Source organism: Bos javanicus, chromosome 21, assembly GCF_032452875.1.
Source record: "Bos javanicus breed banteng chromosome 21, ARS-OSU_banteng_1.0, whole genome shotgun sequence".
Classification (NCBI taxonomy): Eukaryota; Metazoa; Chordata; class Mammalia; order Artiodactyla; family Bovidae; genus Bos; species Bos javanicus.
Genome location: NC_083888.1, coordinates 32,843,776 through 32,867,684, shown reverse-complemented (window position 1 = coordinate 32,867,684; position 23,909 = coordinate 32,843,776). Strand labels below are relative to the sequence as shown.

The 23,909-nt window shown below is 40.0% G+C and overlaps 1 protein-coding gene across 2 annotated transcripts in view; it reads right to left on the bottom strand.

Annotated features, from left to right (window-relative positions):
- The window catches only part of SIN3A (SIN3 transcription regulator family member A), a 67,434-nt gene that overhangs the window by 25,211 nt on the left and 18,314 nt on the right, over positions 1–23,909 (bottom strand). For both annotated transcript variants that reach the window (XM_061394775.1, XM_061394774.1), the window contains exons 2-12: positions 20,520–20,741; positions 15,327–15,503; positions 11,230–11,336; positions 10,276–10,558; positions 9,006–9,257; positions 8,279–8,431; positions 7,986–8,144; positions 6,054–6,143; positions 3,994–4,112; positions 3,198–3,408; positions 2,742–2,858 (exon numbers count right to left, since the gene is read on the bottom strand). In XM_061394775.1, coding sequence (XP_061250759.1) covers positions 2,742–2,858; positions 3,198–3,408; positions 3,994–4,112; positions 6,054–6,143; positions 7,986–8,144; positions 8,279–8,431; positions 9,006–9,257; positions 10,276–10,558; positions 11,230–11,336; positions 15,327–15,503; positions 20,520–20,708 — 1,857 coding nt within the window. In that variant the 5' untranslated portion in view covers positions 20,709–20,741. The remainder of the gene's footprint in view (positions 1–2,741; positions 2,859–3,197; positions 3,409–3,993; positions 4,113–6,053; positions 6,144–7,985; positions 8,145–8,278; positions 8,432–9,005; positions 9,258–10,275; positions 10,559–11,229; positions 11,337–15,326; positions 15,504–20,519; positions 20,742–23,909) is intronic.

Sequence of the window (23,909 nt, the reverse complement as noted above, 5' to 3'; positions counted from 1 at the left end):
CTCTCACAAGGTTGTGTTCTGGATTTAATAATACAACCCACATAAAGGATTTAGCACAATACCAGGCACACAGCAAACATCCAAACCCTGAATATTCACTGAAAGGACTGATGATGAAGCTGAAGCTCTAAAACGTTGGCCACTTGATGTGAAGAGCTGACTCACTGGAAAAGACTCTGATGCTGGGAAACATTGAGAGCAGGAAAAGAAAGGGAGTGACAGAGAATGAGATGGTTGGATAGCATCACCAACTCAATGGACATGAATTTGAGCAAATTCAGGGAGATAAGTGAAGGACAGGGAAGCCTGACGTGCCCCAGCCCATGGGGTCACAAAGAGTCATCTTAGCAACGGAAAAACAACAACAAAGCAGTGGTTAATACTTCTGGTGCCACCAACGTGGTTTATTGAGGACGACTGGCCCTCACGCCAGAGGGACCTAGGAGGAGGCAACCTTACTGACACTTTTCTCTGAACTTTTGTCAATTACTCAGATCTGTTACAGACAATAACCACCACTACCACCAAATCCCAAAAAGACCATTCAAGATAGTAAATCAATCTCATGAGTAAAGTTTTTCAGAGTAACTTGAAATGTTTAAATGTTTAATGTCTTGTTCCACATCTACTAATAATAAGAGTATTACTTAAGGGCTTCAATGTTGTATTTGTGGGTAACCATTTAAATTTTCACTGAATATTTCTGACACTTTATTTTCTGGCAAGGGCCAAGCCTAACCTGGTTAAAGACATGACTAGCAACCCTGAGTTAACTTTTTTCCAAAGCTTAACACAAAATTTTCTAGATGAGAAACAGAAAATAAAGGAAATGAGCAGTCTCAAGGGTCTATAACTCTGTATAAGTGTTTCCTAATTTTCTAGTTTGAGGGCTATGGTAGTCATTTTGTCAAAACTTTTAATGCCCCCTTTTCCCCAGTTATGGATAAATGATGGCTTGGACTTCCTGGCTGCCTTGAGATTAGCTGCTGCTGCTGCTGAGTCGCTTCAGTTGTGTTCGACTCTGTGTGACCCCATAGACGGCAGCCCACCAGGCTCCCCCGTCCCTGGGATTCTCCAGGCAAGAACACTGGAGTGGGTTGCCATTTCCTTCTCCAATGCATGAAAGTGAAAAGTGAAACTGAAATCACTCAGTCGTGTCCAACTCTTTGCGACCCCATGGACTACAGCCTACCAGGCTCTTCCGTCCACAGGATTCTCCAGGCAAGAGTACTGGAGTGGGTTGTAGGGCCGTGTAACTAGTTCTGACCTATGAGCTGTTAACAGGTGAGTCAAAGTAACATCCATTACTTCTAGGCTAGAGCATTTAAGGGTGCAAGATCCATCTGAGCTTTTCCCCTATAGTCACTGGTAGTGTTCCTGATGGTGGCACTCTGCCAACGCAGGTCCCCAAGCAATTCTGATGAGTGGAATCTTCAGCTGAACACCAATGCACATGCAGTATGACAAGGAAATAAATAGGTCTTTTTCAAGTCATTGGGATTTAGGGGTTGACTATATTACAGGAATATTAACCAATCCTGATCTATAAAGGATTCAAATTAGTCTACCGCATCCAATCCTCAGCATGCACATGTGCATACATGCACACATTTCCTTCATCCTCACTACTGCAGTAACAAGCAGGAAATGAGGCTGATGCTTCTCTCCTGTGCAGGCATACTAGTTGAGAATAGAATATCCTGTGAAAAACAGGCGTCAATCTCTGCTAACACATCACTGAAACTGACTAAACACAGGTAAAAAATAAAAAAAGAAATGCTTTCTTCAGCTTGATAAAACTTTTCACAGAAGTTAATATCTGTCATGACTGAGTTTTCTGCAAATGGTCGAAGCTCCTCATAAACATTGGGGCCCAGAGGACCAACCAACACGTGGTTCTTCATTCAAAGCATGCCAGAAACAGAGGAAGCAAGTGTGAATGGGGATAACTGGCAGAGAGCTAAATCAGTATGGATTAAAAAGGAGAAAAACATCTCCCATCCATAGGAAGAGCAGGGACAGTCAGTTTTATATAATAAATACATTAAAAAGGAGGCATGTAATTTTCTTTCTCTAGACACATTTAACATTCCCTTTTTGTTGGTATCAGTGAACCAGACATTTAAACACACTGGGAACTGAGTCTGTTTCCAGTACTCCCACTCCTGGTATCAGGGCTCTCGACCAGCTCATTTCTTCACTCCAGCTCTTCCCTTCCCAACTACTTTAAAATGAAGTCCCTAACTCAACTTTCTTTCAAAAGGAGACAAATCAACATCAGAAATATGACAGAAGAGTTCCAGTTCTCACAGGAGAGCTAGTTTGCTAACCATGTTAGTAAGACAGCTGCTAAAAAAAAAATATACACTTTAAGATAAGTAATTTAAAACAGCTGCAAGAAAGCCCACCAGGTCTTAAAATACTGATTTTAAATACTACGTAGAACACAATAACCTTTAAAATGTCATTAAAAATTCAAAGGAGTATTATTCAGCCATCAATGGATAATTTCAGTTAAAAGGGCTAAAGTGGCCTAGATAAGTCACATTTGTTATGAAAATATTACCAATATATCTGACAAAGTCACAAAACATGGTAAATACAACAAGCATTTACCACAAAGAATATGAGCCTCTTGCTCTTTGGTCTTAAAAGCCAATCCTCTCAAGTAGGTATTTAAGATATCCTCTCTTTCAGAATCTCTCATTTCCCCAAACTTCAAATGATAAAGGAGCTTGTACCTCAAAACGTTCATCTTCACAACGATAGATATGTTCTTCATACTGAGTTTTCTTGGAACTAACAAAGGTGGAGTCCTCAGACCAGGAAGGGAAGGAAACCCAGGTATCATTTAAAACCTTTGGGTAAAAGAAGAGACATTGAAACAAAAGTGTAACGAAATTTTCTGGTGATTAAGCTTTCTCAATTAAAAAAGACAAAACTTTAGGGGAGGGAAGAAACAGTTAACATTACAGGTTTCACCCCTGGCAAGTGAAACTGTAGCAAGTTTCACCTGTAGCAAGTTTAAAAAGACAGTTAGAAAAAGGTTCTCAATATAAGTACAAAACATTTTCTTTTGAAAAAAGACAGAAAAGGATTTTGATTTCTTCATTCGTACAAATTCTCCATTCCAGGTACCACTTCCTTCTGGAGGAAGCCGAGGACTCAGGGCTGATACCTTCCCTGGAAGGCCTTACCTCTTTACAGAGAGGAGTCCGTCCCGTACACTTGGGCTGCTGGTAACTCTTTGGTAGGGCTCGATAGCTGGAGCCCAACCGTTTACAAGAGGCATAATCTATCTCCATGGCAATGCCCTCTGTGGCCCGTTCTTTTGGAAAGGTTTCCAGATGTACAGACTCCTTATAGCCCAGAAAGTTTTTAAACCAATTAAACAATTCTGGGAATTTCCTAAAGAATCAAACCAAAAAACTGGTGAGCAATTAGAAGCATTATGCAGTAATGCTGAGGTATGACTACCACTATTTGATGTAGAGTCAGAACTCTGCTATCATTGGACAAATTCCAGTGACAATTATTACTTCTTGCCTAAGAAGAACTGCTTTTGAATACCTGGCTTCTCCTTTTCTTACAGAGTGCTCTAAGATCAGTTAAGGTGGTGATGCAAGAACTGTCCTGAAACAAGGCAATAACCAGCCATTCTTCTAATCAAGAATATTGTTTCAAAGTTCAGATAATTCTTTGGTTGTCAAAGTCAAGATTCTAGAACCCTGGGAGAGACTGGTCTATATACAACATCCAACATTGGTCAGGGGATCAGGAGACCACTAGTCTTGGCCAATGTGCCCTCTACCAATCTTTTCATCTCCAAAGCTGAACTAGAAGACTTTGCAGAGGACTCTCTTAGCACTAACATTTTATGAGTCAACTGACCCACCACAATCAAATTAGTTTTGTCTATCATATACTCCCACAAACTAAATTTTATTTTACTTTCATATCATGCACCAGGGCCAAGCTCCTGACTCCACTTACCCCAGGAATGGAGAGACTAACTGCACAAGCTCCGCCCGAGAGATCACCTCCTGGTTAAAGATAACAAGACAGCGCAGGAAATTTTCATAGGCCTCTGCACTCCGCAGAGCCTTTCGGACCTTATGGAGACAACCGAAAGAAAAATAATTAAGTGAGAAATCAAGAGATCCTGGATCGCTTTTAAAAGACTGGGGAAACTTGAACTGTTATTTGATAATATTAAGAATCAATTTTGTTTTTTTTAGATGTGTTAATGCTTATGTTTGAAAAAAGGAGTCATTTAAAAAGGAAACTTAGGGACTTCCCTGATGGTCCAGTGGCTAAGACTCTGTGCTCCCAATGAAGGAAGACCAGGTTCGATTCCTGATCAGGGAACTAGATCCCACGTGCCACAACTAAGACCAGATGCAGCCAAATAAACAAATATTAAAAAAAGAAAGAAAACTTAGTACTTATGGGTGAAATAATATATTACATGAGACTTGTCTCCAAATAACCTGGGGTAGGCGAGAGTACACATGAAACAAGCCCAGCAGCTAGGAACTGAGACCTGCTGAGGCAGGATGACAGGTGCACGTGGGTCATTTCACCATTCTCTTTAATTTCACATGTTTAAAAATGCCTATAATAAAAATTCTGAAAAAAGAGATCCTGGAGTAAATAAGACATTTACTTCTCACAAGCCTGATTCTCTGAACCGTAAGAGTGTTGCCCAAGGTTTTGTTGCTTTGCCTAATGGATGTTTACAGAACTATTCAACACTCTTTTCAAACTCTGGTAATCCTGACTAATAACCTTTTAAAATAAGGTACTTTTGTTCTCTGACTTGATCTGTTTCCTTTCTTCATTTCTCCTTTCTTTAGAGTGCTGAGAATTTTAATAACCCAAAACACTAAGCATTTTCCTGAATTATCAAGCAAACTCCAGACTTTTTTAGTATGTCTAAGAAATAAGTACCTCGAAAACAACAACAACAACAAACACTATCCCTATTTTAAAAATTAACTGTTCAGTCCCCCTCCCTCACCCTTTCCTTGCTATCTGTTGGCTGTGACATGGACTTTTACAATTGCCTCAAAAGCAAGCACCAAGTGCCCAGGCAGCCCTCAGAAATTGGTTCAGATCAGAGCCATGGACTCAGGAGGCACCAATCATGGAGATGCTAAGTGATTTGCCCTTTCACAAAAACCCAGAGGTGCAGGACTTTTCTGGCGGCTCAGTGGTAAAGAATCCGCCTGCCAGTGCAGGAAACATGGTTCGATCCACAATCTGGGAAGATCCCACATGCCTCAGAGAAACTAAGCCTGTGGGCCACAACTACTGAGTCCACGCACTCTGGGGCTAGTGCTCCAAAACAAGAGAGCCACGGCAATGAGAAGCCCGTGCATCGCAACTAGAGAGTAGCCCCTGCTCATAATTAAAGAAAAGCCCTCATGACAACAAAGACCCAGCACAACCAAAACTTAAAAAAAAAAATAAAAATCACCTGGGGAGCTTTGACAACATACAATTAAATCAGAATTCCCATGACCCAATATTTATACCACAAATAAGTTTCACAAGCAATCAGAAGGTTACAAATCATTTTAAGTCCTCGACAATTGGTGCACTGACATGCTTCACTATATACACCTGGGTATCTACAATAGGAGCGCAGTAGTTTTAGAGAGTAATATCATGCACTTCTTTTATAGCTTTTTTCCACAAGGCAAATGCTATATTTTGCTGCAAACTATTTCACAAAATTAAAGCAAACAGTGTTACCATTTCTCTAGTTCTGCTAACAGTTCTCAAAGATGGCAAGGACCTACAATTTGAAATCTACGTTAGAAAGTAGAAAGTCCTAACCAGCTTGATGCCTCTAAAACAAAATCTTCTTGGGGACAAGGTGATTTTCTTTGGGCATTAGTAGCTAATATTAGGGGTCTTCCAATTTGATGCATTGTTTTTCAAAGTGATGCAGGGCTTCCCAGGCGGTGCTAGTGGTAAACAACCTGCATGCCAATGCAGGAGGCATGAGAGACACGGGTTCAATCAAATCCACTTCATTTATTACTCACCTTATCAAAAAATAATGATTCCGTTCCTACACCATGCTTGCTGGCATCTGCCATAGAAGAATCTTTGAGGCTGAGCAGTTTAGGTTTCTTCTATAAAAAAGGAAAAATATAAACATGTACGATTCAAAGAGAGGGTTTCTCTAGGCTTTTTGTTCTTTTCTGTTTTTGCTTTCTTGGCTGTGCCCCATAGTGGGATCTTTGTTCCCCAACCAGATACTGAACCTGGGCTTCCGGCAGTGAGAGGGCCGAATCCTAACCACTGAACTGCCAGGGAATCCCCTGAGTTTTATTATCATCTCTGTTCTAAGGTTCCATCCCTGACCACCACTGATTAATAATTCGCAACAAATGAGAGAATTCAAGTCACTAACTTGCTTTACAAAAGATTTCTACTCATCTTCCCTATTTCTCAGATTGCCTGTCATTCCCCCCTAGAGGTTCACAGGTCATTCTACTTGCCAATAACTCTTTCCATAAATGGTCACAGCATTACTGCGATGTTAGAATTAATATCCTTATTTTTTTCTATGGGCTAAAAGTAACTTTATTAGGAACCAAATGCTATTGCTTTATCTTCCTAGCTGTGGAGGCAGAAGAGGCTATAAAAATATCTGGAATACACAGTAATCAATCTTTAACCTTTACCTTTAAATAGTTCAACTGAAAAAATCATGGGGGGGAAAAAAAAAGTTTATTTTCCTCACAGAAGGAATAACTACCTTGTCAGTAACATCCACTCAGCCCAATTTAAGATTGCTCTTTTAAAGCAAATAAATGGGTCATACATAACTCCACGCAGAAAATTTACTATAAAGAAATGACCTCTCAACTGCCTGTGAAGAAATGCACAGTCCGGGAGAAGCAGCACATTTACCTTTGCCATTGGACTGCATTCTCTTAAGAGCCACAGCCTCTGCCTATACTGCCTAAGGAAAAGACAGACAGGGAATCCTAATCTCCCAATATAGGATTTCCACCTGCGGGTAATCAAGTGTGGGAGGAGACAAAGATTGGCACCTATCTGCTGACCTGATTCTTGCTACTTGTATTACTAAAACTCCTTACTAAAGGGAAGAAACATACACGATTACTATGTTCAGCTGGTTTCAAAGGGAGAAACCATTACAAACATGGAAAAATAGTTCAACAGCCCTTCAAAAGTGTCAGCACCTTACAGGTCACTCTTAGTGGGTATTTGCTTATTTACCAGTCACTTCTTACCAGAAGATATCCCACTAGCTTTTGTTCTTCTTTAAATTCTAAAGACTATCTACCTCTTCAACATCATATACAGCTTCATAATTCACTGAAGCAACACTCAATGCATACACAGAGCCCACTCCCTACCACTGCTGCCCTACGTCAATGAGGGAGAGTGGGCTCAGCTTTCTGCAGGCAGATCATCAGGGTTTAAGTCACTAACAGGAGTTTAAGACCGCCTTCTGCTGCACCCCCAAGGTCCTTCCCTGGAGATTAAGATGATACAGATAAGATCTGGCAACCCAACAAAGAACCTTGGGCAGGACAGGCCTCTAGACCAAGGAGATCCCACAAAGCATTTGCACTTTACTCACAAGAGGACCTCAGAGACCACTGACTTATTTTGGAAACAGTTATCAATTTAATCAGCTTCTTTCTTAGTACAAGGCAGGACAAATTAAGTCTCAGAAACCCTTGGCAGGAAACAAAGAAATAGATGAGAGCTAATAACAAAGAAGGGAGAAACTATAAAGAAAACCTGTAAGAACTCAAAAGTAATCGGAGCAATTAGTACTCTAACATTCCTTCACAGGGCCAGATAAAAAGCTTCGCACTGAGTTTATGTGACATACACCAACTAACTTCAAATATCCAGGATCCAAGTGTCAGCCTTGCACACTGTCTGCTACTACCGTTCCTGAAAGTCACAACGAGCAGTTGTGCCCTCCTCACCTTCACTGGAGGGGTGGCCCCTGTTCCAGAGTGCCTGCGAATCTGGCAGCCATTCTGGCTGGGCCTCTGTGGCTTGTTGTTCAGCTGAGGTTTCTTCACCGTGCCTCCGTGGTCATTTCTCACGGAATCGACCTTCTCAGCAGTTGTTTTGCTTAAAAGCTAATTAAGAACACATGAAAGAGATGAGTGCTCTTATAAAAGCAAGTTATCATTTCGAAAAAGTCTCCTTCTGATTCCAGCTTCCTAACTTATCACAACCGTTCTCAATTGTGTAGTTCTTCTAAATAACTTACCACAGAGCTGTTGGCATCTGGTAGGAACTGTCCAAATTCTGACAACAGATCTTCCTGATTTTTAAAAAGACGAGCCACCTGGGCATACACCTCCTGCTCAGTCAATGCTGGAGTGTAGTTTCCTCCAGCTTCCTTGGCATTTCGCTGCTCTTTCTGATAGGAAATTGCAAATGGGAAGAGATCATATTAAAGGGGCACTGTTTTGAATGACTTGCTTTTGCACACCTTCTGAGATGTCTGGCTTTGTATGTTATCTATTTGGACCGCAGTTAGGAGGAAAGTCTATGTTCTTAGCACTTGTTTTTGGCTTTAAGCTTTGAAGTTGAGAAAGGAGTGGAAGATGGTGGCTGACAATTCCTTTCGAAAACCAGGGCAGTATATGTGAATGCTCAGGGGACCACTACCGACTGATAAAACACAAAATATTAGAGAAATTTCTCCTTCTATATTGTACTTTAACTATATCACACAAATTATTCTTTAAACTTTCAGATAAACAGCACTGTTTCACAGAGCAGTGACTTTAAAAATCCTAACTGGCTGCTACAAGGCAATTAAAGTCAGGTAAATCAAACTGGCTTTACAAACACACATCACAATTTCTAACTGGTTAACTACCAGTAAGAATTAGTGGACACAACTGTGTCCAGAATAACTAGTTCTTCTCAGACTAGTTGTTCCCAGAAGGCAACCTGGTTAAGACAGGCTGGAAGGGCAACTGTCTTACCTGATATGTGTGCAAAATCTCCAGGAACGCTTTGTAGATGTCTGGTTGGCCCTGGAACCTGTTCTTGATCTTATTAACATAGTTGATGGCATGGTTAAACTCCACAGGCTGATTGTTCTGCAAGGGCGGGGCTGTTCCCAACGAGATTGTCACTGGTGTATGAGGCTGGACAGGTGGAGAACGTGGGGACGCGTATGGTGGGAGTGGGGGAGTCTGCTGACTGGCTGGAGTATGTGCTTGTAGTTGGGAAGGCTAAAAAGAAAAAAGTCTTTATTCTCCTCAGGAATACAGATGGTTTAACACAGGAAAGAAAGTTCAAAGTAAAGAGAAACAAGGTGTCTGATTAACATATATACTTTATTCACTCTGGCTAGGCCATCTTAGCCCAGCTCAGATCACACTGAGCAGGGGTGGCAAGAGCAGAGGGTTCACACATTCTAATACAAAAATTCCAGCCTTAAGTTTTCTAAACACAATCTTAAAAGTGGGCGACATCTCCAATTACAGGGAAGAATTTTCATACGTAATTTTTAAGCTTACTTGCTCAACAGGTGCAAACAGAATAGGAAAAAACCTTATTCTACATAGATCTTTAATGTCAAAAAAGACAATTCAATTGCTGCAGTTAACCCCACATAAAGTCTTCTAAACCAACTCTGCCCAACAGACTCTCTGAGGTGATGGAAATGTTCTTTATTTGCATTATTTTGCACAATAGCCACTAGCCACACGAAACCAGTGAGCACTTGAAATGTAGCTGGTGCAACTGAAAAACTAAATTTATTTTAATTAATTTAAATTTAAATATAGCCATATGTGACTAATGGCTACTGTATCAGTAGAGTTCTATACTAAGAACACCTCATCATCATCAAGATCTTCTGCTTAGCTTGGCATGGTCTAATCTGGTAAACAGAGTAACTTTTGTAAAATGATGACCATGCAGAAAACAGTGTAAGCTGACTATTTCTGCCTGTGTTATCAAAGTACTATTACACAAAGCTGTCACTTCTTGGGATGCTCACGGGTTCAAACAGCAGAAGTTGGGGGCAAGAGAGTCCATGTATGTTGCCGATGTGTAGACTTAAATAGATATATAACTACGTGGTGTGTAAATGTGAGCCACTTTATAGGAATGTGACTTGCATCTTCTCTGATGAAATTTAAACTTGTGTTATCTACCTAAGCCTTATATACGAAGGGAAAATGTCAAAGGAGGGTTCTTTCTAGGGATGCATTTCACATGGTGCAGAGTTTTCCAAGTGCTCACCTTGCTGACTTTGGCAGGTGGGGGCTGAGGAGCTGGCTGGGCAGGTGCTGGGGCTGACTGGGCTGAAGGCTGGGAAGGATGCTGGGGTGGTGGCTGAGGCTGGGGCTGGATGCCATGGGTTGGGATCTGATGAACCTGGCCAGGAGTTGTCACATTCACCATGTCATTGGTTTGCACCTCAATCTTGTAGCCAGGGGGCAAGAAGGTATTGAAGCCCATGATCAGGTCAGGGTGGCCTTTGAACAGCTGGGACACGCGACTAATCACTCCTGGAGTGTCGATGCTAATTAAAAAAAAAGAAAAGAAACACAAATATTAAAGTGGCAAGCCTGACAAAGCACTCTGGCAAGACAAAATTCACATTCCACTAGGTTCTCTACACAGGAAAATAAAAATCAACCTGAATATTACAAAATTAACCACACCCAAAGACCTCTGAAATTCAAAGCCATTTATCTTCATAACCAAAGAGGCTTGGTCAAAATTTTAAACAGAATAGACATTCAAGCATGCTACCAGTCCTATCAAGCAGATACCCAGGCAGTAAGTCTTCAACTCCAATTGCCATGCAAGACCCAACCCCTGATACACCAGTATAAATCATCATGTATCTATATACATTGTTCAGATGAGTTACTCTTTTATAATAGTGAACCACGCCAGAATATTAGGGTATCTTAAGCTAATCCAAAAAGCAAGTAGCCTAATCATTACCAGTTTACTTCCCTGACTGAGATTAAGTACTAAGAAAAATTTATCAGTATGCAAAAAATAAAGGTGTTGGGCCTTTAATTTTTATACAATATATAAAACAAAAACATGACCCATGGAAATAAAAGCACAACTCCCTCCAAAGAGCCCTTTATCATTCAGCGGATGAGAATAAGCTATATCCTCCTTCCAGAACCAACATAACAAGCAAAATTCTCGAGTACAACCACATGTATCTTTTACCTCTGAGATTTAAACTCCTTCATGATGTCAAGGAAGTCATTGTAGACCTGAGGCTGACTACCAAACTGCAGCTTCACTTGGTCAAGGTAGGACAGTGCATCCTCCACCTGAGGCAGGGACAAATCTCAAGGTTATTAAGAGAAAAGCCAGCCAAGAATTACTTCTAAAAGACTGATTTATACCTAAATAAAATCAGCATATTAAATGAAATAGAAACATATAGTAAACATACATTAAAAACACTAAAAATTAATATGTGTACCAGTAATATAACTCAAGCTTAAAATTAAAATTAACTCATAAAATCTGTAACCTTGCTTTGAATAGTTTTGCATAGAATTATTAGTGAAGGATAATCACATCCATATGTCATTCACTTATTCATTCATTTATTCATTTCACAAATATTTACTAAGAAGCAACAACATGCTAGGCCAGGCCCAACGTGAGGTCCCAAGGAATTAATGACAAACAAGCCACGGTATGCCCTGCTGTACAGAAGTTCATTCCACATCCAGTTGGGAGTCATAACACAGTGGGCAAGTGGGCAGTCACCAAATGCCCAGAGAGCACATGGGAAGGGCACCCCTCCACACACAAGAAAATAAACCAATCAACCAACCTATGGGGACATACCGGAGGGCTTCCTTAAGAAATGGTGTCTAAACCGAGTCTTATGGATGAGTACAAGTTAGCAAAAATGAAGACCCATGAAGAAAGTCAGAGGAAGCAGCAAGGGCAAAACTGCAGACGGGACACCATCTGGTATATGTGGAAATGTGAAAACAGTTTAGTTTGGCTAGAGGATCTGTGGTGAAAAGAAGAAATGGTGGTAGGAAGAATGATAAGAGATAACACAGGAGACAATGCAAGATCTAGATTCTGAAAGGATCTTGTTAGAAAGCAATTCAGATTTTTATCATCTGCACTTTAGTGTATCAATTTGGCTACAGTGTTGAGAACGAGTTGGTGCAGGAAAAATAGACGATGAAGAGGAGGTAGGAAAACCAGTCATGCTATAAGATTAACTGATGTGTGAACAGGAGTGGCATAAATTATAGTACTGACCAAACAAAAAGAGAGAACTGGACAGATTCAAAAGCTTTTTAGGAGACAGAAGTGACAGGGTTTTGGGGCTGACTGACTGTACATGGAAGATAAGGCAGAGAGGGCATTCACTAAATTATATACCATGTGGGCATTCACAAAGAGGAACAAGTTTGAAGGGCTACAAAGTTACAAGTGTGATCTAGGATAACTTAAGTTTTAGTTACTCAGGAGATATCTAAGGGAACTGCCCACTAGGTGTATCCTACATACTCTGGGATTATTTTTAATTCTATATAACATCAAGTTTAGTAAAGTTTCACAAGTAAACATCTGATTTGACAAGCACTACTCTGGTGACATATTGTGAAACAGAATCTTTATGATCAAATAGGCCATTAAAGAGCAGTAGGTCAAGAGTTGCCCCAACTTCCACTTATAGCCATGGTTAATGAGAGCATTTGTGCTGCCAGAGCACAGTGTGTATACCTGGTCAATACCAACTCATTGGAGGTTGGTCTTTTGGTACTTTATAAATAACATGACAATTTTTGTTGAAATTCAATATTCACAATTTTCCATATTGAAATGTTTCATTAGTGACCAAATTGATGGAACCTAAAACTCAGTAAGTTTGCAGAAGGGAAAGACTTTGGAAGATAATGAAGAATAGTATTTACAGTCACAACAGAAGAGTTATCAAAAATAAACATACAAAAAATCAGAAACAAAAACAAGCACCCTATGGTGTAATATAATAAATACACAGAGAGCAAAAATGCTGAAACCTGAAGAAGGAAAGTATATGTGATGTATGTGTGTCTGGAAGAAAAAGGTACAGGTCATAATGAACCACTGTTTAAAAATTAGTATAGTACAACTCTTTTATAAAAGCATGTATACAGTTCTAGAAATCATTACTTAGAAGAACACAACTTGGAACAAATCATTTGAAAGCTACAGGTTTAAGGAGGCATGTGGGGAAGGTCTCAGATTCTGCTGATGCATCTTCCTGGCTCACTTCAACAGGCATTTATTAGTAAAGTCCCCAACCTCCTGAAGTTCACAATCTTGTTGGGGAGACAAGCAAACAACTGTAAAGAGAACTTGCTAAATATGTGCCAAATATGTATGCTGCTGGCATTCAACAAATAACTAAATCACACCAAGCATGTCTCAAATTATTCAAATCTTCCTTGTCATCAATCTGCCAAAGACAAAGAAGAAAGTATAGACAATGTTGAAGTATGAAATAAGCTAAGAGTTCTCACTGAACATTTCCTTATTATAGAATATAAATGGTTTATTGAAGTTGGTTCAAATGCTTGTAAAACATTTTAAGACTGACCCCAAAATAGCAAGCAATATGAGAATATTAAATGAAATTAACATGGAGGCACAAGAAACCATTTTACCTCTCCTTGTTAGAAAGGAAATTCAACAAGTTATTATGTTCAGGAATCACATTCAGGAGCTTGTAACTAAGAGAACAGAGCAAGAACACCTAACTGGACCTGTGACTCACTCTATAACCCCAACTCTAAAGCCCTTTCTTGCTTCCTTGACAGCACCTGTAAAACATACAAAGCACACTCTATATACTCATAGCCAAGTGAGGAAGGAGAATAAAATAGGTGCTATGCTTTGACAGGGCTGACTGGAAAAAGGATACAGAAATAAATATATATTTTTTGTTAGTTTAATAAGTAAGTTATAGGTGCTTTTGCAACATTAAGGTATTAATTGCTGAATACAATATTAATATGGAATTTAGTCACACCAAACCAACTTAAACATTTTTTTCAGGACTCAGTGAAGTGCTAAGTCTGTAACAATAATACATTTTGGTATACAGCCACCACTCTACAAACAGAGAGTAAAAATGTTTTAAGGAAAACATTGATATAGCTTATAAATATTTTCCCAAAGACAGAGCCCAGAGTAAAGTTCCAGGCCCAGATAATTTCTACTCTCTTTAGGACTACGTTTATGCATAGTCAACTCGTAATGACTTAAGCTAATATACAGAGTAAATTTCACAAAATCCCTCTATATAGCTTAGCTTTGGTGTGCTTTTATTTATGCAACATTTAATTTCTTTAGGCCAATGTTAAAGTTCTTGAGAACCCAAACAATGAGGGCAGGAGTCAGGGAGAACTAGATTAAGTACCAAAAAATGAGAGAGATGAAGTATCTGCTACACATGATGTGTCTTTTAAGGGTACATTGTTCATTCCTACTTGCAAGCTACTTGATATAATTACAATTGTATGACCAAATAAAGATCCAACATCTTATCTCTTTATAGGTCTTCAGTTTTATACTTCTTGCACTTGATTTCAAATTTTATATAAAAACTAGGGGAAAAAAAAGAAATCTGGAAAACTTACTACCATAATCACACATTTGGAAAAGTAAGCCTCAAGTAAACAGAGAGAGAAGGTTAGCTGGAAATGAAAGTTTCATTTCTCCACAGATGCCTCATGAATTTCAAAGTGTTGAAAACCTACAGTAGATCTATACTCAGTAGATCAGATGAAAACACTGACTTTTTATTTACAACGATAGCCTTTCCCAAACTTCATAATGGTTTCCCCAAAGGAGCATGTGATTTACTAAGGATGGACTTGATGATGCTAGCCAATTCAGCTAGTCATAAAGAATAAGATTAAACCATAATACTTGGCTCCATTTACCATACAGGACTGTAGTCAACCATGTGTATGTTAATAAAACCTTATTCCATGCTAAGAACTAAAGAGTTCAAAAGTAGGCATCCAAAAAATGGACATTATTTCATATGAAAATAGCTCCTCAATCCTGGAACGTTTGAACACCACACATTCATCCCCAAAACATCTCTTGAATGTATTCTCTGGATCAGGCACAAGGTGCTAAGACAGGAAATATAAATAGGTTTCAAAACAAAAACAAAGGAAGACTTCTTGTCATTCACCCCCCGGCCTACTGTGAACAGCTGTAACACCACTAGTAACAAGCTGAAGCCAATGTTGCCTGCTAAGAGAGAAATGGAAGGGGCGGAACACCACCTTGAGTCTCTGAAACTGCTGCTGTCCCTGCACTGGTGCAACTGGTGGAGCTGGATGAGCGTGGCTCTGGACCACCTGGCCTCCGTGGGGCTGCACAGCAGTGGGGTGATGATGGCTGCTATGCACCGCTGCGATGGTGGGCCCATGACTGCTAGAGCTCTGCGGCACTGCTGAAACCTAGAACGGACAAAACACTGATGAGAAGCTTCAAGGCCTGTGCATTCTTCCCCAAATGCCTCTAACGAACACACACACAGAAAAGATTACCAGAAACCCAAATTTCCCACAAAAGGGAATTGGTGAAAAAATTATAGCCCATCCATCTTATAGCAGAATTCTACAGCTATTAAAAATTATATAGCTTGGTATATCTCAAACTATCTGTGGCAAAGGACCAGTTTTTCTTGTTTCTTAAGTTCCGATTCTTCATGGACTACTACTTTTATGAAATACAATAAAAATGAATTACTATATATAATGTGAGATAAAAATACATAAGCCCCTATTTTTTATTACAAGGTTCTACAGACACAAAATTACAATGTCCAATTACTAAAGAAGTTTCTAAACACTCCATTTCTGTACTTATCTCATTACAGACTAGTATGAAAGTATTCACATCAACCATCTGTGGACCACAGTTTGAATAGCACTGATAGAGAGGCAAATATTTTAACACTTAAAAATGTTCACAATCCATAAACTGAATGTATTCATGTGTTGCATATGGATTTAAACTTTTAAATAATTTTTTAAAGCACATTACACAAGGCAGTATATATAATATACTAAGGATAAATTAGGAGTTTGGAATTAACATATACACATACAAGCGCAGAAGAATTGATGCTTTTGAACTGTGGTGTTGGAGAAGACTCTTGAGAGTGTCTTGGACTGCAAGGAGATCCAACCAGTCCATTCTGAAGGAGATCAACCCTGGGATTTCTTTGGAAGGAATGATGCTAAAGCTGAAACTCCAGTACTTTGGCCACCTCATGAAAAGAGTTGACTCATTGGAAAAGACTCTGACGCTGGGAGGGATTGGGGGCAGGAGGAGAAGGGGACGACAGAGGATGAGATGGCTGGATGGAATCACTGACTCGATGGACGTGAGTCTGAGTGAACTCCGGGAGTTGGTGATGGACAGGGAGGCCTGGCGTGCTGCGATTCATGGGGTCACAGAGTCAGACACGACTGAGCGACTGATCTGATCTGATAGATAAATCAGATAACCAACAAAGACCTACTGTATAGCACAGGGGACTATACTCAGGATCTGGTAATAAACTGTAATGGAAAAGAATCCTGTACACACACACATGCACTGTGCTGTACATCTGAAACTAACACAACACTGCAAATCAACTATACTGGCATAAAAAATTAACATTCAGGAAAAAACACAGTAACATTTTAAATCCTAGACAACAAATATATAGTAAAATGTGACCATTTTATTTTGTGATGGTAAGGTTATAGAATATTTTTATTTTGTTTTATTCTGTATATTCTTATTTGTTCCTGGAGTGAAAACTCCAAGTCTCTAGCCACTGGACTAGGACTCAGGTAATTCCCCTCATTTACTATTTTAAAATAAAGAATTTTTAAATTTTCCAACCTGTTCGTGGTCTAACATGAAACATATTTCTTATCTATTCTCTCTTGTCCTCTTAAAGGTTAGGGTTAAAATAGAAGTACAGACCCCTTTCCTTCTATTTCTATTGCAAGAAGTGTTATATAAAATTTCCAAAGCTTTAAAAATTTTCCTATTTCAGAACTTTAATCACTACAGAAAACAACTAAGGACAATACACCTGATATGCCACATCTCCAAGGTAAGGAGACTAAATAATATGACACTTTAAAACAATGTAAACTAAGTACTACAACTTAAGAATGTTTTTTCCCCAAGTCCCCACAGATTTACAAAGATTACCCTGGGCAGAGCAGAAGGTGGGAAATAGAGCAACTGTTTACAAATCCACAGAAACAATAAACATTAGAAGTAAAAAGAAACTAGACGATTCGGAAAGCTCTAACACTTGTAAGAAGAGTTATATGTTTCTGAGCTTTTAATATTATAACATGCATATACTGAACGGGTTTTTCTAAGACTTAACTAGCATTTACAAATATTTGTGATGGCTGGTTTTATAAGAGCACATTATAGTTTCTGGTATAGGAATAAATGTGATTATCCCAGGTGTAGGAGAAAGTCGTGAACTAGTTCAGACGAAAGTAATCACCCAAGGAAAACACGCCACCTTCCTTTCCTCCAAGTCCTAATCTAACGATGTGATCTGTAGCAGTCCTCTGACTGCCCCACCCGGCCCCATACGAAGGCACTAGGAGGAGTGACAGCTAAGGAATTACCATTTCCTACTTCATCCAGCTTTCCCTCTTCCTTGACTGTTTTCTTATAAATTCCTAGATATGGAGTTGCTAGGTAAAAAAATAACAACTTTGATACAAACTATCAACTCGCTGTCAAGGAAGATTAAACCAATTTATATTACCAGTACCAGCCAAACCTTTTTATTTTTTTCATTTTTACTTTATTTTTTCTGGCTGCACCACATGGCTTGCAGGGGCTTAGTTCCTTGACAAGGGACTGAATCCGTGCCACAGCAGTGAAAACCCAGAATTCTAACCACCAGGCTACCAGGGAACTCCTGTGCCAGCCCAACCTGTGCCTCTCTAGACTAGTTACATAAGTTATGGTTCTGACTGACCTGGAATGGAATATTATATAGGCAATGGTTTTTTAAAAATTACTTGGGATGTGCACTGGTGGTCCAGTGGCTAAGACTCCAAGCTCCCAATGCAGGGGCCCAGGCTCAATCTCTGCTCAGAGAACTAGATCCCACATGCCACAACTAAGAGCTCACATGCCACAACTAAAGATCCCACACGCTGCAGCTAAGACCTGGAGCAGACGAGTAAATAAATATATATATATATAAATATATTTTTTAATTACTTGGATCTATACATATATTCAAGTGGAAAGTTGTCCACTACATATTAAGTGCAAAGAAATAACAGAACAGTATACACAATATGGCCTAAATTATGCAAAGAGGGAAGTGCATCTAAATACTTAGAAAGGTAAATAAACATGCCTGCATATGCAGAGAAAACTCTGAATACCCGAGAAATGCACCCAGTGGGGTTAAGTCTGAGGGCTCAGAGGAGAAAGTCACATTATATCTTTTTTTTTAAACCGTGATATTTACTTTCATAATTAAAAAGGGCAAAACACAAATTTATATTTTTACAAAAAAGAGTGAACAGACACGAGATAAATGATCAGTGTTGATCAGGATATGCAATGACAGGAATATACAGTGCTGGAGTAAATAGAAATAAACGTGGGATAGCTCTGAAATACAATTTGACGTTACCTGCTAAAGGTGAAAATGTATGCATCCTATGGCCCAGCAAACCCTCTCCTAGACACTCAAACTTCCTACTGTGTCCTCAGACCTGCAGTTTAGTTCAGTTGCTCAGTCGTGTCCTACTCTTTGCGACCCCATGAACCGCAGGACGCCAGGCCTCCCTATCCATCACCAACTGCCAGAATCTACCCAAACCCTTGACCATCAAGTCGGTGATGCCATCCAACCATCTCATCCTCTGTCACCCCCTTCTCCTCCTGCCCTCAATCTTACCCAGCATCAGGGTCTTTACAAATGAGTCAGTTCTTCGCATTAGGTGGCCAAAGTATTGGAGTTTCAGCTTCAATATCAGTCCTTCCAATGAATACCCAGGACTGATCTCCTTTAGGATGGACTGGTTGGATCTCCTTGCAGTGTAAGGGACTCTCAAGAGTCTTCTCCAACACCACAGTTCAAAAGCATCAATTCTTTGGCGCTCAGCTTTATAGTTCAACTCTCACATCCATACATGACCACAGGAAAAACCATAGCCTTGACTAGATGGACTTTTGTTGGCAAAGTAATGTCTCTGCTTTTTAATATGCTGTCTAGGTTGGTCATAACTTTGCTTCCAAGGAGTAAGCATCTTTTAATTTCGTGGCTGCCAATCACCATCTGCAGTGAATTTGGAGCCCCCAAAAATAGTCAGCCACTGTTTCCCCATCTATTTGCCATGAAGTGATGGGACTGGATGCCATGATCTTAGTTTTCTGAATGTTGAGCTTTAAGCCAACTTTTTCATGCTCCTCTTTCACTTTCATCAAGAGGCTCTTTAATTCTTCACTTTCTGCCGTAAGGGTGGTGTCATCTGCATATCTGAGGTTATTGATATTTCTCCCAGCAATCTTGATTCCAGCTTGTGCTTCATACAGCCCAGCATTTCTCATGATGTACTCTGCATATAAGTTAAATAAGCAGACCTCCAGAATGGTCTGCAAAAATAAGCAGCTTGCACCAGAATGCAAACCACCTACTTCACTAATAAACACGCTGTTTAATTCCACTGCCTTTTTTTTTAGTTTCCATAGCAAGACCTTCTTGATAAAATATGTACCGCACCAGCTCACAGTCTGGTGCAAGCTTATCTCACCGGGGATTGCCGCTGTGAGTACCACTGCACTAGGAAAACCTGCGAACACTCACTGAAGCCCCTAACAGGAAAAGTCTGGAAACAGCTTGATATTCTATCAACAGAAGAATGGATAAATTAATTGAATATATTCATGTAATTCATAACCAAGTGAAAATTCTACTTAATTGGTCACATACATGAAAATGGGTAAGTCTTAGGAAACACACACACACATACACACAGAAGTCGCTCAGTCGTGTCCGACTCTTTGCGACCCCATGGATTGTAGCCCACCAGGCTCTTCGGTCCATGGGATTTTCCAGGCATGAATACTGGAGTGGGTTGCCGTTTCCACAAAGAATGGGTTAAAAAAAATGAATCAAAGAAGAAAATATACATTTTTACTTTAGATACAAGTTCAAAAATACCCAAACTAAACAACTTTATTGAAGCAAAAGGGACCACGGAAATTCAGGATGAACTTAAAGGTTACAACAACAACACTCTTTTAAAAAAAATGTGTGTGGTAAATACACAAGTGTACATTGTTTACATTATTTTTTATACCTTACATATAGCCCATAAATAGATTTTTAATACCTGAATACTTAATAAAAACTCTGTAACTGGATGAATCACCAGTGTTCCTCCTTCACCCTAGTCCCTTGCTGGGCTCCAGCTTACCTGATAACTGGGTGTCACAGAGTACTGAATCCCTGTGGCTGACTGCATGGTCTCAGACACCGCTTCATACACGGGAGGGGCAGGGGCAAGCACCCGGTGCTGGTGAGGAAAAGCCTCTGCGCTACCAGGAATCCGACGCTGCTGGGCCGCATACACCGGTGACTCCTGGTCATCCAAACGTCGCTTCATTCTGCGCTCATGCTCAGGGATGCACTACAAAACCTGCAGAAACCAAAAGCAACCACATGCAAACCAATTCGCACTCCAATATAACGTGTACAACCAGTTATCCAAAAGTTCAACTCCTGGAGTCAGTGACTGTCTACTGCATCTAGAGATGATCACCGGGTAGTTTAAGTGCATGGGGACCACACACTCCCAACAGTGGACCGATAGCCGAGAGACAAAAATGTAAATAATAACCCAGTTTGAATTACCTTGATACTGCAGAGTTGAAAAATAGCCTCCAATTTAGAAACACACAAATACAGCTTTCTTTATTCTCTGGTTTTCTCAAGTGCCATCATCCCTAATATTAATTATTCACCAGCTCTAAAAACATTCAAGTGTTTCTTCCTAACTCCTCTCAAAAGCTAGCACTATAATTGTGGTCTAATTTTTAAAGTATGAAATGTTTCAACAATTAAATGGTATCACAGAAAGAATACTAGGCCAGTAGTAAGAGGACAATGGTTGTAAACTTGCCAATTCAAGAAACTATGTACATCCCAATAAGCTCCTCCTTCCATGTAAATTTATTTCTTCAAAAATGAAATAAGGTTGAAACTGACCATTAATAAGGTTTCTCCTTATATTCTCAAATCCTAAAGTGATTCCAGAACCCCCCAGTTTAATAATCCCCCTGGATGGGAATACTTCCTTTCCCGCAGCACACTAAGTCTAGTAACACTCTGGCCAGGAATCCAGATGGGTCTTTTCGGAGCTTTTCCAACATTGGTATCATTAATACAAGCATATCAATAAGAAAGAGAGCTCTAGTCAGCCAAAGACAAAATGGGGCCAAGCCCTACCACTTTTCTGGTCACAAAACATAGCTTAAGAAAGATACCGCTGCTGTGGTGGTAAGATTAAAAATACAGTAATAGACTTCACAAGCCACTCCTTTTCCATCTAAAGCAAGATTCTTTTTAAAGTCGGGGGGTGGGGGGGGCGGGGAGTGGGTTACCTACTTTCTAAACACACCCAAATCTCTTCTCCTCACTTCCCGGGGAGTGTGCTTGCCGTGAGGGGAAGCACTCCTCACAAGGACTCCTCAAGGCTGCTTCACCTCGAGGCTGCTTCCCCTCTTCTCCAGCCTCGCCATCATCTTCGGCATGCCTGTCACTCGGGTGCTCGCCCCTGAAAGGGCGTCTTGGGTTGTTCTCACACTCTCACAAACCTAAGTTAGACTCTGACACAGGAGCACAACTGTTTCATCTGCAAGCCAGCCATTTTCAGTATTATCTTTCTGTAAATCTCAAGCCATAATTAATCTTTCTGCTGATGATACTGTATTTTTTGCTGTGAGGGATATGAGATCTTAGTCCCCCTACCAGGGATTGAACCCAAGCCCTCTGCATAGGAAGCGTGGAGTCTTAACCACTTAATCACCAGGAAGTTCCTATTGACTATAAATTTAGATCAAAGGACTGTCTCCCAAATTTATATGATAATATGTTGAATTCAGTTAACTGGAGTTGAAAACATACTGCTGATGGCTGCCGAGGGGAAATAATTTAAAATGTCTTAACTGATTATGTCTTCCTAGGCTTTTTAGTATGAAGTAGCATATTTAGCACAGTATTTCAAAATTTTTAAGACATAATAAGTTAGAAATATAGACTTACACATGCTATTTGGTACTTAAGAACTACCAGTCAACTATGAACACTCAATCTCAACCTATTTGGGAGTAAGTCTAATAAATGGACAGAGTAAAAAGTCTTAAAGACTTTTTGGCTGTTACTTCTATGTAAAACCCATGATCTAGATCACAGTTTGCTCTTGGGTTCTACTGGCGTGGAACCTAGATGCTTAAACACACCTGAGATTAATCCCCAGAACCAAAAGCCAGTCAATACCTCATAAATGGAAAACCAAATTTAGATCAGAAGATGAAGGCACAGACTATGGAAAAAAAACTAGAGTACCTGTCAAGACCTGGATTCTAGTCTGAACTGACTTGAAGCTATGTAACTTTGGTCCTGTCTTCTTATTTGCAAAAGGATGTAATTAGACTACTCTGTGCGTGCACACTAGACATGTCCAACTCCTTGCCATCCCATGGACTGTAGCCCGCCTAGCTCCCTTCTGTCCATGGAATTCTCCAGGCAAGAATACTGGAGGGGGTTGCCATTTCCTTCTTCAGAGGCCCTTTCTGACTCAGAAATTGAACCTGAGTCACCTGGATTGGCAGGCAGCTTCTTTACCACTGCCCCACCTGGGAAGCTATTCCCAAATGCTGGTCTGCGGACAAGTCTATGGGGAGATGAAAAAGAAGGGGGAGGAGGCTGCAGTGAATTTTCCAAAGGTTAAGTATTAGAGAACTATGCTTTATTCTGAGATCATGTCCTATCTTTTAGCTATTAAAATATCATTTCCTTTATAAAGTGACTGTGATTCTATAAAGTAGTTAACTTAATTTGCCTCTAGAGTTTGCCTTCCAGACCATCTCTATGATACTGAAGAGGCTGCCCAAGGTCTGTACTTTCTGTGAACTGCCCTTTGCTTCTTTAACAATTGTCACTCTTAATTCTATTCCTGAAATGATTCTCAAATCAATTGCTTCTCCCCTAGTCATACAGGCAACCCCTCATTTTGGGACCTTATCGTCCTTTGTTACCAACACCTTCCAGCCTCTCTCCCATCCAGTCTACACTGCTTTTAAAATGGTTGGCTTCAACTGCAAATCCAATCCAGTTGTAAATCCATCAATCCAGGATTTCCCTGGTGGTCCAGTAGTTAGGACTCGGCCCCTTACTGCTGAGGGGCCTGGGTTCAATCCCTGGTTGGGGAACTAAAATCCCACAAGTCACACAGTACAGCAAAAGAAAAAAAAAAAAACCCAAATTCCTTAAGTTAGCCTTCAAAATTCTTTCTCACGGATTGTGAGGACAATTTAACTCACCAATTATATCCTTTCAATCCCACCCTATCATCCAGGTTGTCAAAATGACTTTCCACTTCCCTAAAGAAGCCTGAAGTCTGTAAGCTTCTTCAAGACAGAGTCCTTCCCAACTTTGTCTGTATTTCTCACCTTCCAGACACTCATCACAGATGCTCAAATGCTGCATATGCAGAAGGGAAAGATAATAATTAACATAACAGCAGCATATATTGAGTGTCAATTTACTAGTAATAATTTAATCCATTCAATAACCCTGTAAGCAA